The sequence below is a fragment of the Chanos chanos genome, chromosome 3 (genome assembly GCF_902362185.1).
Source record: "Chanos chanos chromosome 3, fChaCha1.1, whole genome shotgun sequence".
Lineage (NCBI taxonomy): Eukaryota > Metazoa > Chordata > Actinopteri > Gonorynchiformes > Chanidae > Chanos > Chanos chanos.
In genome coordinates this window covers 37,031,254-37,045,309 of record NC_044497.1, presented here as the reverse complement: position 1 = coordinate 37,045,309, position 14,056 = coordinate 37,031,254, and the positions used below count along the sequence as shown (strand labels likewise).

Genomic DNA, 14,056 nt, shown 5'->3' with positions numbered 1-14,056 from the left:
GATACAGGCACCTGTAACACACATACACACACATTTACTGAACATCTGAGGAGTAATCAATACTACTGATACAGACACCTGAACACATATTTACTTCACACCTGAGCCATCAGTTTGACTAGGGGTACGAGCTGAAATAACACACATGCACGCAAGCACTCACTCACGTGCGCACACATGCACACGCACACACGCACGCACACACACACATGCGCGCGCATACACACACACACACACACAGAAGAAAAAGAAGCCTACTGCCTATATTGCTTTGAGAAAAAAAGTTTAAGCTAATGTTTAAGGATACAGACCACAGAAGCAATGTTTTGCCTCCCCTCTATATATGTAAGATCATTGTGACTATCTATGGTGACAACAGACAATGTAAAAGGTTACTATGTGGAATGCAAATGTGCTTATCACTGGCAAATTGTGAAGGCAGCCACTTTAAAACCAGTCTAATTTGAGTTTAACTCAGTGTGATAACTCATGCTGATTTTCAATTAAACGTGCACACCTGATGAAATCTCCTCTACAAAATGAATCCTCACATGCATAAAAGCCTTGGACAGGAACTGTCCTTTTGGACAAATTTAGTTAATAAAAGGCATAATCATTTCCAGGTGACCTAGCATAGAAGCTTAGTGTCAACAATGCATGTGCGAACACACAAACATCTTGAAAATAGTAGCATATTTTGTTGCCTCACAAAGTCAAAATCACTTTCAAATCACAACCTTAGGAAAAAAAACACATTCAATCCAGTCTTCATAATCATGTATAATTCATCAATAAAGCACTGAGAGTTAGGCAATGGGGGGAAGGGAGAATAAGATGAATACAATTATTCATTCTGTCTTTGTTCACTTTGGTTTATACATTGATATTAAAGCTTTAATGAAAGAAAACAGCTAAACACAAATACCCATGAGAGCAAGAGGGAGTGAGCGAGAGAGAAAGAGTGAGACAGAGAAGTGGTGTGATATGCAGACACCAGAATAAGCAACAAACACACACTGGGCTTCCAGCCCTGAGCCATTACCAATCTCCCACTCCCCACAAACACACACACACACACATACACACACACACACACACACACACAGTTCCCTTGAATGTTTACAACAAACATAAACAGAATAATTAAAGTCACATTTTGAGATACGTATAAATAATACATCTACTGGGGGCACACAGCAACTGTAAAAACAAAATTCTAGATTGCATTTTAATTAAGGCCCGAAAAGGCAAACAAACAATCTGCTTCCAGTAAAGCCGGCTCTGTTTTGTGTCCAGTAAACAAAACAACTGGACAATGTAACTGGGCCATCACAAACAAACAACAGCAGCTGATCAGGGTGGCATTAGTGCTTTCCCACACTCTGTGTGTGTGCGCGTGTGTGTGTTAGTAGAGATGGGGTTTACTATAGACCAAGAGATGAATCAACAGCCAGCAGATTTACATTATAAACACTCCACTCCCTTAATAAGAGCACTAATAAGACTAAGCAGCTGGTATGGAATGAAACATGACAGATCAGTCTTTTTCTCATTAACTCTCAAAGCACAGTGAGTCACAGCAGTAAGATTCACTAAAATAAGTCAAAAACCTTTTCCTGTCAAAACCTGAGACCAGACAAGAGCACAGCCACAAATTAATGTTAATATTCACCCCTACACACACACGTACAGACGCACAAACAAACGAGTGCCGTCTCCATGACAACAGACAAGTCCAAACATCGTTTTGTGTGTGGTTGTTGTTATTGTTCTTGCCAATGTGTCAGGGAAGACCAACTCCCCGTGACCGACTCCGAGTCAACAACAAACCCGAGAGCTGCTTCTGGAAAAACACACCAGACATAAACTCAACTGCCTTCAAAATTACAATAAAATCTGACAGCCTTCCATACCTATGATTCTTTTGGTTTGAAATCCCCACCCATAAACTGAAATAACATTCATTTCAACAGCAAGCACCCCTCTAGATAAATAAACAAGAGCCCAGGCACACAAAACAGACGCTCCAACAAAAATAGCAACGAAAAGAAAACAAAACCAAACAGATATTATATTACAGCAAGTAAGTCAGTGCCACAGAAGACCCATACGTTACAGACAGTGAATGGGAGAAGCTTGGTAGCCTTAACTCTTAGCACAGAAGGGTATTCCACAGTCATCTGCATCAGGGATTACATTTCATTGGCTCAATGATTGAGCTGATCATCGTTTATGACAAAGGATACACACGCATTATGTAAAAATCAACATGTCTACAGAAATGTCTCTCACCAAGCCTACACTACCTCTGTGAAACTATACTCATAAATCAACAATGTAAAATAAGTGAGTTACCAATCTCCTGCGTGAGTACCAAATGTATATGGATTTCTACTTTAGCTCATCAAAGAAGAATAACAGGCTTCAAAGAAGAGCTATCAAAACGCTCTCTCTCACGCTCTATCAGAACTATTGTAGAGATTAAGAAAGACTTATTTATTCATTCACTTAGCAGTTTCCGTATGAAAACCGAGAGTATAAGGCCCAGTGATCCTACTTCACACAAAACAAGCCATTCTGGTCAAATCACAGGTACAAATAACAGCAAGACATCTATGAACAATATCAATTAAGCCATTAAATATTGTAATTCTTACGTAATGTCATAATTTCAACCCTCAGCCTCAGTAACGTTAACCATAAGATGAAATACTGCAGTTAACACAGAGCTCCCAACTTCACACCTGACCTAAATTTATTAAAAAAGTGCAGCTGCTCATGTTTGACTATTAAAACCTCATTACAGTGAGTGACAAGAGGCAGTAAAACACACACACACACTGTCCAACACACAGCACAAGTTCAATAATTTGTACACAACACGCCTGAACACATAACTGCAAACCTGGGTAAGTCCATTTGCCATAGAGAAAATGCTGAGCCACAGGGAGAGAGTAGCTTGGTGAAAAAGTTCAGTGAGGATGTTTCAAACAGAGCCAACCATGCTGTGCCCTTCTCCACCAATCACAAAGAGCCCTTACAAGTCCCTGTATTAGAATGTCTAAACAGAACAGGATGCCCCTAGAGCTTATCACTAACACCCTCCCTCCTCTCCTCTCCTCTCCTCTCTTCTCCACGCCTCCCCCCTCCTCCCCATTGTCATGCTGCTAACTGTCTGACCTTAGCAGCTGACTTCTGACGCCACTCCTCCTAACTGTCAACAAAAAAAATAAATGAGATGCTGGCAGTGATACTCATATCACAAGGTGAATTTGAAAGATGAAATCATTTTTCAGCATAATCTACACTGTTCACAGCAGAATGATCCTTGTTATTTGCGTTGTATATAATGTAATATAATAAATGGAAAAAGTTAAATACATGCAATAAAAATTGTATTTCAAACCCACTAATCATCATTAGCCAAGGCCTAAATAGCTACCTCATTTCATTTTAATTCTAGGAACTATGCTTGAATGATATCATTTTCATATCCTCATCCCAATATGAAAATGTGCGGTGTTCTATTGCAGCCTAGGTATTTATTTACCCCTTTATTAACTCCACACAAAAGACAGACGTGCCGTAGCACTTCATACCAATCGCACCTGCTTGGCAGACAAATCAAACGTCAGCAAATCAGAGGCATTCCTGTCAATTAAGCATTTTAGTGAGTGAGAGCAGGAATTTAAGGTTAGCAGGAAACACAGAGTCGGCTTGTCAATGGAAAACTGTGTGAAAAGGAAGATTGTATGCTGAGGGCGATGCCTTCTCGGCATTGTCATTAATGCAGTGTTTTTTATTTGCTTTAGTGTACACACTATTGTGCTCTGAGTGAGTGAGTGTGTGAGTGTGTGTGTGTGTGTGTGTGTGTGTGTGCGTGTGCACGCGTATGCATGCGCATGTGTTGTTTTTTTCTACCTGCGTGTCTGCCTCCTTGTCCGCACCCTTGGGAGACTTGACACCACTCTGCTGTTGTTGTTGAGTGACTTGCGGAGCCTGAAGATGCGAGAGAAAAAAAAAACAATAACATTCTGATTGGGTCCTAAGAAACTCTTCTCTCACAGGACTCTATGTACTCAAGTGTGTTTCAATAAAACAACAGCTGTGAGTTTCATATCAGTCCTTTATCAGAAACACAAAGTGCAAAAGAGCAATAAAATGTGTTGTATGGAAGAGCTCCAACCAGTGAAATATCATTCGATAGTGTCTGCCTTTACTGAACATAAGCTTCAAGGATCAAAGAGGCCAAGGTTAATTCATTTAACTTTACTAAAAGTTAAATAATGAGCCTTAAACATATGCAATTAGATTCATTGGTTTAGCAGAACACTGAGGAGACAGTAATAATTTTTGCTTATCTGACTTTCAACCATACAAAATTTGCATGCAGAGAGAACAAACAGCACTGAACTTGATGAATGAAGCAAAGCAAGAACTGAAAACGGTAGTGAACAGGGGATAAATGCACCCATGGAAAAATGGTGTAAATATTTTGCTGGTAAAAACACAGCTCATGCTATGAAGCCCAAACCCACAAGGCTGTAATGAGTGACAACAGAGCAAACAAAAGGACTTATTAGGGTCATTAAAAGGACATTGAGTCTTCCCTACTCTCTCTCTGCAAACGGGCTAGGCTCTCTTCTCCACTCTAAATACTCCACAGATAAAAATCAAGGAAGCAGGAATTCAAAAAGAAGTTGTGAAAACAATATTGGGGGGGGGGGGGGGGGGGGGTACAGAGAGCGAGAGCCTGCCCTGACTGACCTGTACATCCACACAGGTCACACATCTGGAGTTCCCCTATGAACAGAGGGATGAGGATGGGGAAAAAAAAAAGAGGACATGGAAATGAAAGGTTCTGAGAAGGAGGTGAACGGATGGACATCCAGACAGATAAAGTCATCAGCGTTACCCCAAGAGATCAAACTGGCAGGAATGTTCTGAAGGGGGCCGAAACATACTTGACCACATCTGTGTGTCCCAGCCTATATATCTCTGCTGTATGCAGTAGGAGTGTGCCTTTGTCTATGTGGAGTTCTGACATCATAGGTGTGGAATCTGACTGTAAGGATACAGAGGCCAGTCTGAGTGCTCACTATTGAATGTCTCTGCTTCGTGGGACCAACGTCTGTCACAAATACCACACTACAGCAAGAATCTCTCTCACATTAGAGAACGAGCTCTTCTAAACCCAACAAGCCACACAACTTCAACTCTTAATTAGTCTTGGACTGGATTTTAGAGTCACAGATGGAGTGACCGAGCCATGAACTCCATTACTAGGTAAGTGTGGTTCAGATGACGTCATGTTGAATTCAGTGAGTGGGTCTGTAGCTCTGTCATTCCATTTCCTGCTTTTTCTCAGTTCAAAAAAAAAGGGAAAAGAAAGTGTCTGGCATTGTAATTATGCTTAGTGCACCAACAACAGTCCTGACAAAAGGTCCAAGAAGCGAATTTCCTGTAACCTCTGAAATGTACTGTCGGACAATGTTCACCACAGAAACTGGTTTGAAAATGATGGATCTGCTTATACAATGGCACCAAAGTTTTAGCCCAGTTTGTCAGTGTATTCTACATGGGAATAGGGCTGGGCGATATGGCCTATAAATAATATTGCGATATTTTTTGGCTATATCACGATACACAATATATATCTCAATATTTTGAAATCTCCTCTAAAGCACTTCATAAAAGCTCGATTTAACCCTTTGACGCATCACATCAGCCTTATGATTCTAGTAATCGCTGCAACACATGTCTGCATTAAAACATTCTTGTTTATATTCATTAGTGGCTTCTATTGGAACAATTTTAAACTTGCATGCAAAAAGGGGGAAATCACAACCAAGTTAAATTTAACAAAACAGTATTCATTCAGCACCCTCCTTGAGATACCCAAACCACTGCCAGACAATGGATCCAGTGCTGTTTCTTTCCCGAACCAGTCTGTCTGTCTCCATCTTCTATTTCCATTTCCGAACTCAACATGTATAAACTCGCTTTGACGCCTCACTTCTTTTGCTCTCTCCAGGCTCTTTCCCTGTTCCCTCAAGACACAAAAACACAAGTCTTACCTATATATGTCACACACACTCACCCAGGAGAGTGGTCTGGATGGACCGGCGAGTGTGTGTGACATACCTTGGTGAGTTTTTTTCTTTTTGTGTCTGTGACAGAGAGAGAGCCATAGGAGAGAGCGAGAGAAGCAAAACACCAAAGTGAGTCTCATGTCGGCGGCTTAATAAAATTACAAGACAATTTGAACTCGATGTTTGCAATGTAGCCATTTACTATGTCACACATAGAACAAGCCATGATAAATCGAGTAGGCTATATTCGATACATCGCCCGCCCTGACATGGAGAGACAGACTCCATGTCCCGTATATTGTTATCTTAGCTATGTTTCTCTTTGGGGAAAAAATAAAAGATTTTTAATCTTAATGGGTCCAAACAAGGTTACTGAAATTAAAAAAAGGTAACAATACATTATTGTTACAGTGTAGAATGATATCCAGAAAGCCCTGCAAGAGAAAACATGAGACCAGGAGCAAGCAGGGAGTTTAAAATGGTACCATTACTTCCAGCCCATATGTTCTGATCATTAAGCATGAGTAGACAAGAGGTTACCCATTACTTGTTCTTTAATTAAATGAATAAAAAAGGGGGGGGGGTACCTGTACCTGTTGCATGTGTTGAGAGCGGGTTGACGATGTTTCGCTTGTGGATTGCTCTCCGTTTTCTGGGTTCTGTTTGCTTGGCCCAGCTGCACTGCTATTGGCTGACAGATCTGTCTTTGATTCCTGCATCTTGACTTATCCACCTGAAGCCAAAAAAGAAGGCAAAACAGTTTTTAAATGTACAATTTCTTAAAAATGAGAAATCTGCTGAAGAATTGTCTCAAATAAAGCTCAGATTCATAACATGCTTCTGTCAGTGCCACTGGATGAATGTATTTATTTTGTGAGTTAGGTCAACAGAATGTTTGTACTGGTATTATTCACTTTATACCTGTACTGTTCACTCTGGATATGTACCTGGTGACCATGAAACCGATGAAAAAATACACTTTCTACAGCACTGGTCACTACTGCATAACACAACTAGCTGTGAAACATGGGCAGCTTCACTGCTTTCACTGAATTCTCAGAATACATTACAGATAGCTGAAGTGATTCTATACTGTCTAGGTATTTCTGCTCTGAAGGTATGAAACACCTCTCACCCACATACACATTGATCTTCCTTGATCTACATGCCCATCCCAGCTTTAAGAAGACACTTTTAACAGTCTGCTTATGCTAACCTGTTTACAAAAGTCTGACAGCGAACATTCTGCTAAAATACACAAACACTGGAGAACAGAAAATCTAAAATAGGGCTCTGGTATGTATGAAAGTCAGCTATTAGTTAGCATTAGCTGGTGTGCTACCACAGATCAATTTGAGATATCAAGTCAGTAGTTGATCCGTTCAGCCTGTATAGCACTGGTTAACTTAGACCAAAATCCGTGCAAAACTGTTTCCTTCCCAACAGCAGGATTTATCTCTTTTACAGTCTAGCTAGGAGAATGCCTTGGGCCTCTCTATACCTTAATGACAGAAAATTTGATAAAACAGGTGAGGAAAAATGTGTAACAGCTGACATATATGGAATCTGCAGAGGACTTTCTTTTGTTGTTTGAACTCATAAAACTGCATTTCATTAAAAAAAAAACAGAACACGTTCACAAGGACTAGAGAAACCTTCCAGCGAACAAGATGTTCTTTACACCCCAGTACACTTTTCCCTCCCAGAGCCTGTACACAGTTAAACAATGTCCCATGAGGAACCAAGGACTGATATTTGTTAAATAACTGATTGCCACCATGACTACAGTAAACACTAAAGCTCGGGGTTTGATGTTTATTAACAAACACATCTTCCTTCTCTGGCAATTTAACATTAACCAGGTGGTACCATCAACAGATCTGGCAGGTGGCACAATACTAGAGGAGAGCCTTGTGTAAACAGAATGGAGGGACGGACTCTAAAAGCAACACAGCTAGAGTAAACAGCCAAGAGAATCTCTACACAAACAAGCAGCCACTCTCCTCCTGACATGAATGTGAACCAGAACAGGAGGTATTGAGGTGGGGGGGGGGTGGGGGGTTCTGTGTGTGTATTTCTCCAGATAGAGCTCAAGGGATTCGAAAGCTTGTTTTTCAGTACTAACACAGCCATGGCTTGTTTGAAAGACAGAGTGACAGTATATTATAGTTTTGCCAAAGAACAACTTTCCACATATCTTCCATAGGCATATTGTCCACAATGTGTCTACAATCACAGATTGCCCTGTACAAAACAGCAACACCAAAAGCTTCAAAAGAATTCATGCCATTAAATTAAACTCACTACTTAATGGATTACTTGCTATGAGAGAATGACTGTAAAAAGTGAGGGGATTTAGCTGAGATGTTTAGTATGATGCTCCGGTCTGGGGGAGATGATAAATCAGACTCGTAGTTCATTCCAAGAACATGATATTATGTTTTGCATTATTTGTTATTCCCAGAGAGAACATTTAGGCACTCGCTCTGCTTTTGTATCCAAAGCTATCCAAGACATCAGTGTGGAATTTCCATTTCATAAACACATACACACACAAAAGAAGAGGGGGAGGGAGGTAGACAGAGAGAGAGAGAGAGAGAGAGAGAGAAAGAGAGAGACTGAAAGATGAAGAAGAAAATCATGGTTTGGGTAGCGTATGTTTCACTCAAACATGCCAATTTTGCATTTATTTGGCTTTTGCCTGAGCGTGCTGGTCTGTTTGCACAGATGACAGCCTTCCGTCCCTCCGTGAAAATTCCTCCACATTCCAAATGTTCAAATTTTCCCATGGATACACATATTACGCCAGACAAACAACACAAACATGAGGATTTTGGGGTGGAGGTGAAGCCTCTGAAGATTTCGGCTGTCAGAGGAGAAAACATACGGCCGTCTGAAAGAATGCCTTTGAAGCTTAACGCGCAGGAGTTATTGATAAACAGTATTCAGGGATGGAGGGATGGATGAAGGAATGGAAGGGAGAGACAGAAAAACAACATAGCTTTCCTATGGACTTTTTGGGTGTTAAAAAAAAATTAGGACTCGTTTATTTTACAGGCCTGTGTACGGATAATCACACAGTCTTTGACGAGTCTTAGCAAAAAAATACTTGATTAATTTGATTTCATATTTTATGTTTTATGTTTACTGCAATAACACACACTGTCAAAAAAGTGAATCTTTTTATTACAAAGCCATTTTGTACAGCTCATAACATGTCTAGTTATATTTATTAATTTATAATAATTGACAAAAGACATCTCATTATGTGGGTGGTGTAAATACAAAATAATCCAGCAACTAACAGCAACATGGAATCCTGACAGGTCTGCTGCTATGATACCAAACAGTTAAAAAAAAAAAAATTCTCAAAGGGAAACAGAGAGGAGTGGTTCCTTGCAAGAACTTTCAGACAAATTTGTTTATAGTCTGTTGCCTTTCTGTGTTACCATGGTCGGGTTACAAATGCTTGGGCATATTTCTACACACACATTCACAAAAATGTGAAGGGAAGCATATGACAGTGTAAGACATGGTGATATCACACATAATGCAAAATCAGACAGTCTGGTAAGTAATCTACCAAAAGTTAAAAGTTGGGATTCAAACCAGAACTCTCTCAGTTTACGACTAAGTCTAATAAGGGCTGTTTTGTGTTCAAATATGTTTGCATTTATTTATTTAGCCATTGTTCTCATCCAAAGCAACTTAAAACTGTTTCTGTGGAGGAGGTCACAAACTTCTGGTGTCAACTTGGAGTTAACTGTCCTGCTCAAACTTGTCATGTTCATGCTTTGACAGCACAGCACAAGGGTCACTGGGCTGTTGCCTGCACTCACTACCACTGAATACAGACATATCAACGCCTCAACGTAAATTCTATGTTTTGGTTACAAGGTAAATTTCTTTAATGAACCTGTAAAAAAGAAGAGGAAGGAGGATGATTACTGCTTACTGAGTGAGACTTCTGGTAAGTGGACAGGTGACTTAAGACTCTCAAGTCCATACTCACCTACAATGAGGCATGAGCAAAGATTACGCTGAATGTGATACCCACATCCTCTAAATCAAAGCACAATCTACACTACTAACAGAAGAATCAGGTGGGTTCTTCATAGGTATCCTTAACAAATGTCTTATACCAAAGCTAGATATGAACAGTGTCTGCAGGTTTGGCTGAATATTCCTATTGTGTACTACTACTCAAATGATGAATTGGTGGGCTACATGTTACAAATTCATAATTTCCCTTTTTGGTAAGAAAACTGTACACAGTATTTATTACTGAAACCTTTGCTTGAGTTAAAATATAAATACACTGTTATTAAGGACGCTGTTGGAATTAGGACAACATTTTAACAAACCCTTTTGAATACCACTAACTGCATTAGACACAGACAGCTGGCGAAGCTTTTCAGCTGTGAATAATCGTACAAAAATTGTTGCCCAAACTAATATTTGAGTGTATTGCGTTTATTCACATTCACTCACAACACCACTTATCTTTGTTCAATGCCTAATATGGGTTCCTTGTAACAACTGGCAAAGCTCTGCATTACGCTATAACAAAACACCCACATTTACTGTAAAACGTTCAGCACTAGCATTGTTTATAGGCCTTATCAGTGGAAAAATAACAGAGCTCTTCTTTAAAATGTCAATGTCAAACTATGTTTTCTGTTATAAGGGTGACTGAAAACTAACACAACGTTAAAAAAAAAAAAAAAAAAACAGGTTTCCCATAAACCCCTCAGTTGGGACGGTATGAAACTGGCAGCCTACTCCTTCTCCCAAACACACTTTCTAAGCCTCTGCGCTGTATTAGCCATACAGACAAACACACTAGCACTGCCCAGACAGGGGATAATACTGACTGAATATTAAACATTTTAAAGGTATTCCAATTCAACAAAGAAAAAGGCATGTATGTGGTTGTTAGAGATATTATCCTCTGTATTCTTTAAACCCAGAACAATGGCTAGTTTACACCGTGCTGTCTTTGTGTCTGACTGAACTTCAGCTTGGCTAACCCTAAAAGTAGCATGAATGACACCATGAGACAAACCTATTTAGAGGAAAGTAGCCATGCAAAAAACAAATGCAACAGGAAATGCAAATGGAAAGGAAAAAAAGGGAAAATATAAGAAAAACAAAAGAAAAAAACAAACAAATGAATGAATGAGAGAGAGAACAAACGAAAGAAAGAAAGAAAATAGTTCAAGAGGTGTAAGATAACATTAAAGTTCTCAAGACCTCAGCGGATGTGTGGTTTTCACACTGAGAGCCTGCACCTTCACCACAGTCAGTCTTAATGGGAGAATAAGTGTTTGAAGAAGTCCAAGACATCAAATATAGGCCTTCTGTCTGCCACAAACCATGCCTGCAGTCATGCACATTCACTACTCTTACACAACAGCAGAGGCTTCCCGAAACACAAGAAATTTCGTTTTTTACTAATGCACCACGTTTGTGACCAAACTACACTCTTGATCCATAAAAAGAGTAAAATGATGACCAACTTAAACCAATTAATAAAGTCTAAAACTTCAAAGATTCTTCTATGCAGCTGCCAGTAGGACAGGTACATAAAAGCTGAGAAGGAAACCTGTCTGTATCTTTGTATTCCAGGGCGAAATGTCTTACAATAAACAAATGAAAAACCTGGAATGATCTTGGGGTTTAAGCTTTGTGTTTGAGGGCACAGCAGCAGATAGCAACAGGTTTTATCCTGTCAGGTTGGGGATTTGAACCTGAAACCTTTTGCTTGGGTTCTATTCACTGGTGTTCAACAAGCCTCCAAACAGTCCTTCCACATCTGTAGAAGAGTGACGGACAATAAGCTCAGAGTTTAATGTGCTAAATGGCTGCGCTACAATCTGCAATGCAAGGTTACTTACTTAAAAATTACAGCATTATTACCACAGCTAACTCTATACTACCAGGTGGTGGAATTAACACAGCCAGTAACTATTAACTACCGATGCCATGCAATGACTTCTTGTACTGTCCTGTTACTCTGGAATAGGCTATATCTGCATCCAGAGACACTGCGTAAATACAGAACTGTAGTAAAACGTGTAGAGTAACTAGTTTCTGCTTTTCATTTACTACTATGTAATTAGCCTGGCATTTTCATTATCTATACATAAATGAAAATACTGTGGGTTCCATTGAAGTATTGAAGATATCGTTTCACACAACCCAGGTATTCAAATTCCAATGGCCCAAAATAAGCAGACACTGAAGCTAGAATGTTCACACCTGTGATACTGACTACACACATTCGGCCTTTCTGAGCTTCAGATATTTTAGAGTATTCATGTGACACTATAATTCAGTGTTTTACAAAGAACCTGGTAGATGCAGAATGCAGAACAAACCGTCTACTATGAATCTGAATAACCCTAACAATTAACTGTATTTTGGTCCTAGTCATATTTCCAAAAACATAACTACGTAATCTTTATTAAGAAGCTATTAACTTAACTATATATCAACTATAACTGTAACTACATATTTTTTGCTGAAATTCTTACCTGTAAACAACCTCTTAATATTTAATTAAACTGGCTACATATTCAGGTGTAAATTATATAAAAATGCCAAAACACTTAGCAGTAATTCATTCTTAAGTATCCAGATAAAGAGAGGTGTCCCAAGTTTGGGCTACACTTTCAGTCACGTCAGTTAAGCCTGCACAAGTGCTTCATGCCCACACCTACCACATGAACAAACAGAGATAAGAATAACAGCGTGCTATTGTTTCCCTTCAACATTTGAATAGGTTTTTGAGAAACTGCCTTGTCAAACAACTGTTGGAAATTTACATACCAATGAAACTGTGGTGACTACCAATGGATTTCCCTTTTAGTACACCATGACTTTATGCAAGGCTACAGTCACACTTTTGGAAAAAAAAAAAAACTAAAAAATTCATAGACGCCGATCCAATACAGAGTTGTAGTCATAACCCGACATGCCTGAAATCTCTAACAGTGATAGGTGAATGTGAACCGGGGGAAAACCCTTCCTGTCAGTGGCACTTTGGTTAAGTAAAGATACTGAGTCAGAGCGGCTCTTGTAAGGGGCAGCAGAAAATTTCTCGCCTAAAAAGGAAATGTCTGCCAACTTAAATCAGGCATTTCTGTCATGCACTAAGAGCAACAAGAGAGGCCAGATTTCTGTTTCCTACAGGAGCTAGGAGACTACTAGAAACTTGTAGTACAGAACAGGTTTGGATAATAGAATTGAGCAGCAGTTGACTTAGTAAAGTACCTTCTATCTGTACAATTAGGGAATTAGTTTGGGCTTAATTTCAGAAAAAAAAAAAACTGTTGCCACAGATATCGAACAACGCTATGCCACATCCACTTATTTTGAAGAGGCAAACACTGCGGTGGAAAATTACAGTGATATTCATAGCATTCAGTAGATTAACAGCATTTGGGACAAGTGGCCCCTGGCACTCTCAACCCCCCCCCCCCCCCCCCCCCCCCCCCAAAAAAAACGTGATGATAAGTCTTTAGATCCCTGCAGAGGATGTGAACTGTCAGCTAAGACGCAGATGTTGTGCTTTGCCTGACAATCTTTACAGCTCTACTGAGCGTTTAATGGCCAATTTTTGGGCTAGGACAGATAGCCAAAGCTCACTGCATGAGGGACAAGTCTAGACTGATGATTCAATCTCAAAGTTCTCCATTAAATGAATTAAATCAGGACTTGAGACCACTTTGAGGCTCAGAACAACGGACTAAGCAGACTTTCTCTACATTTATTAAAACGTCAACCAACTCTCATCTACGCACGCATCTCACTGTCTCAGTTGTGCAATCACTGAGGCTAGACTGGCATATGCCAGATGGTAAGGACTTATTCCTCTCTGGTCTGTTTCTGTTGGCTAAGGGGAAGTGGTTGATTAGTAAGAGGGGGTGTTCATGTCACACTTCTGCAAACAGCTCTCAGAG

At 39.8% G+C, this 14,056-nt stretch overlaps 1 protein-coding gene across 1 annotated transcript in view; it reads right to left on the bottom strand.

Annotated features, from left to right (window-relative positions):
- foxp1a (forkhead box P1a) overlaps positions 1 to 14,056 on the bottom strand; it is a 29,262-nt gene that overhangs the window by 12,972 nt on the left and 2,234 nt on the right. Inside the window, exons 2-3 of the mRNA XM_030768220.1 lie at positions 6,680 to 6,825; positions 3,922 to 3,999 (exon numbers count right to left, since the gene is read on the bottom strand). Of these exons, the coding sequence (XP_030624080.1) occupies positions 3,922 to 3,999; positions 6,680 to 6,811 (210 nt within the window). The 5' untranslated portion in view covers positions 6,812 to 6,825. The remainder of the gene's footprint in view (positions 1 to 3,921; positions 4,000 to 6,679; positions 6,826 to 14,056) is intronic.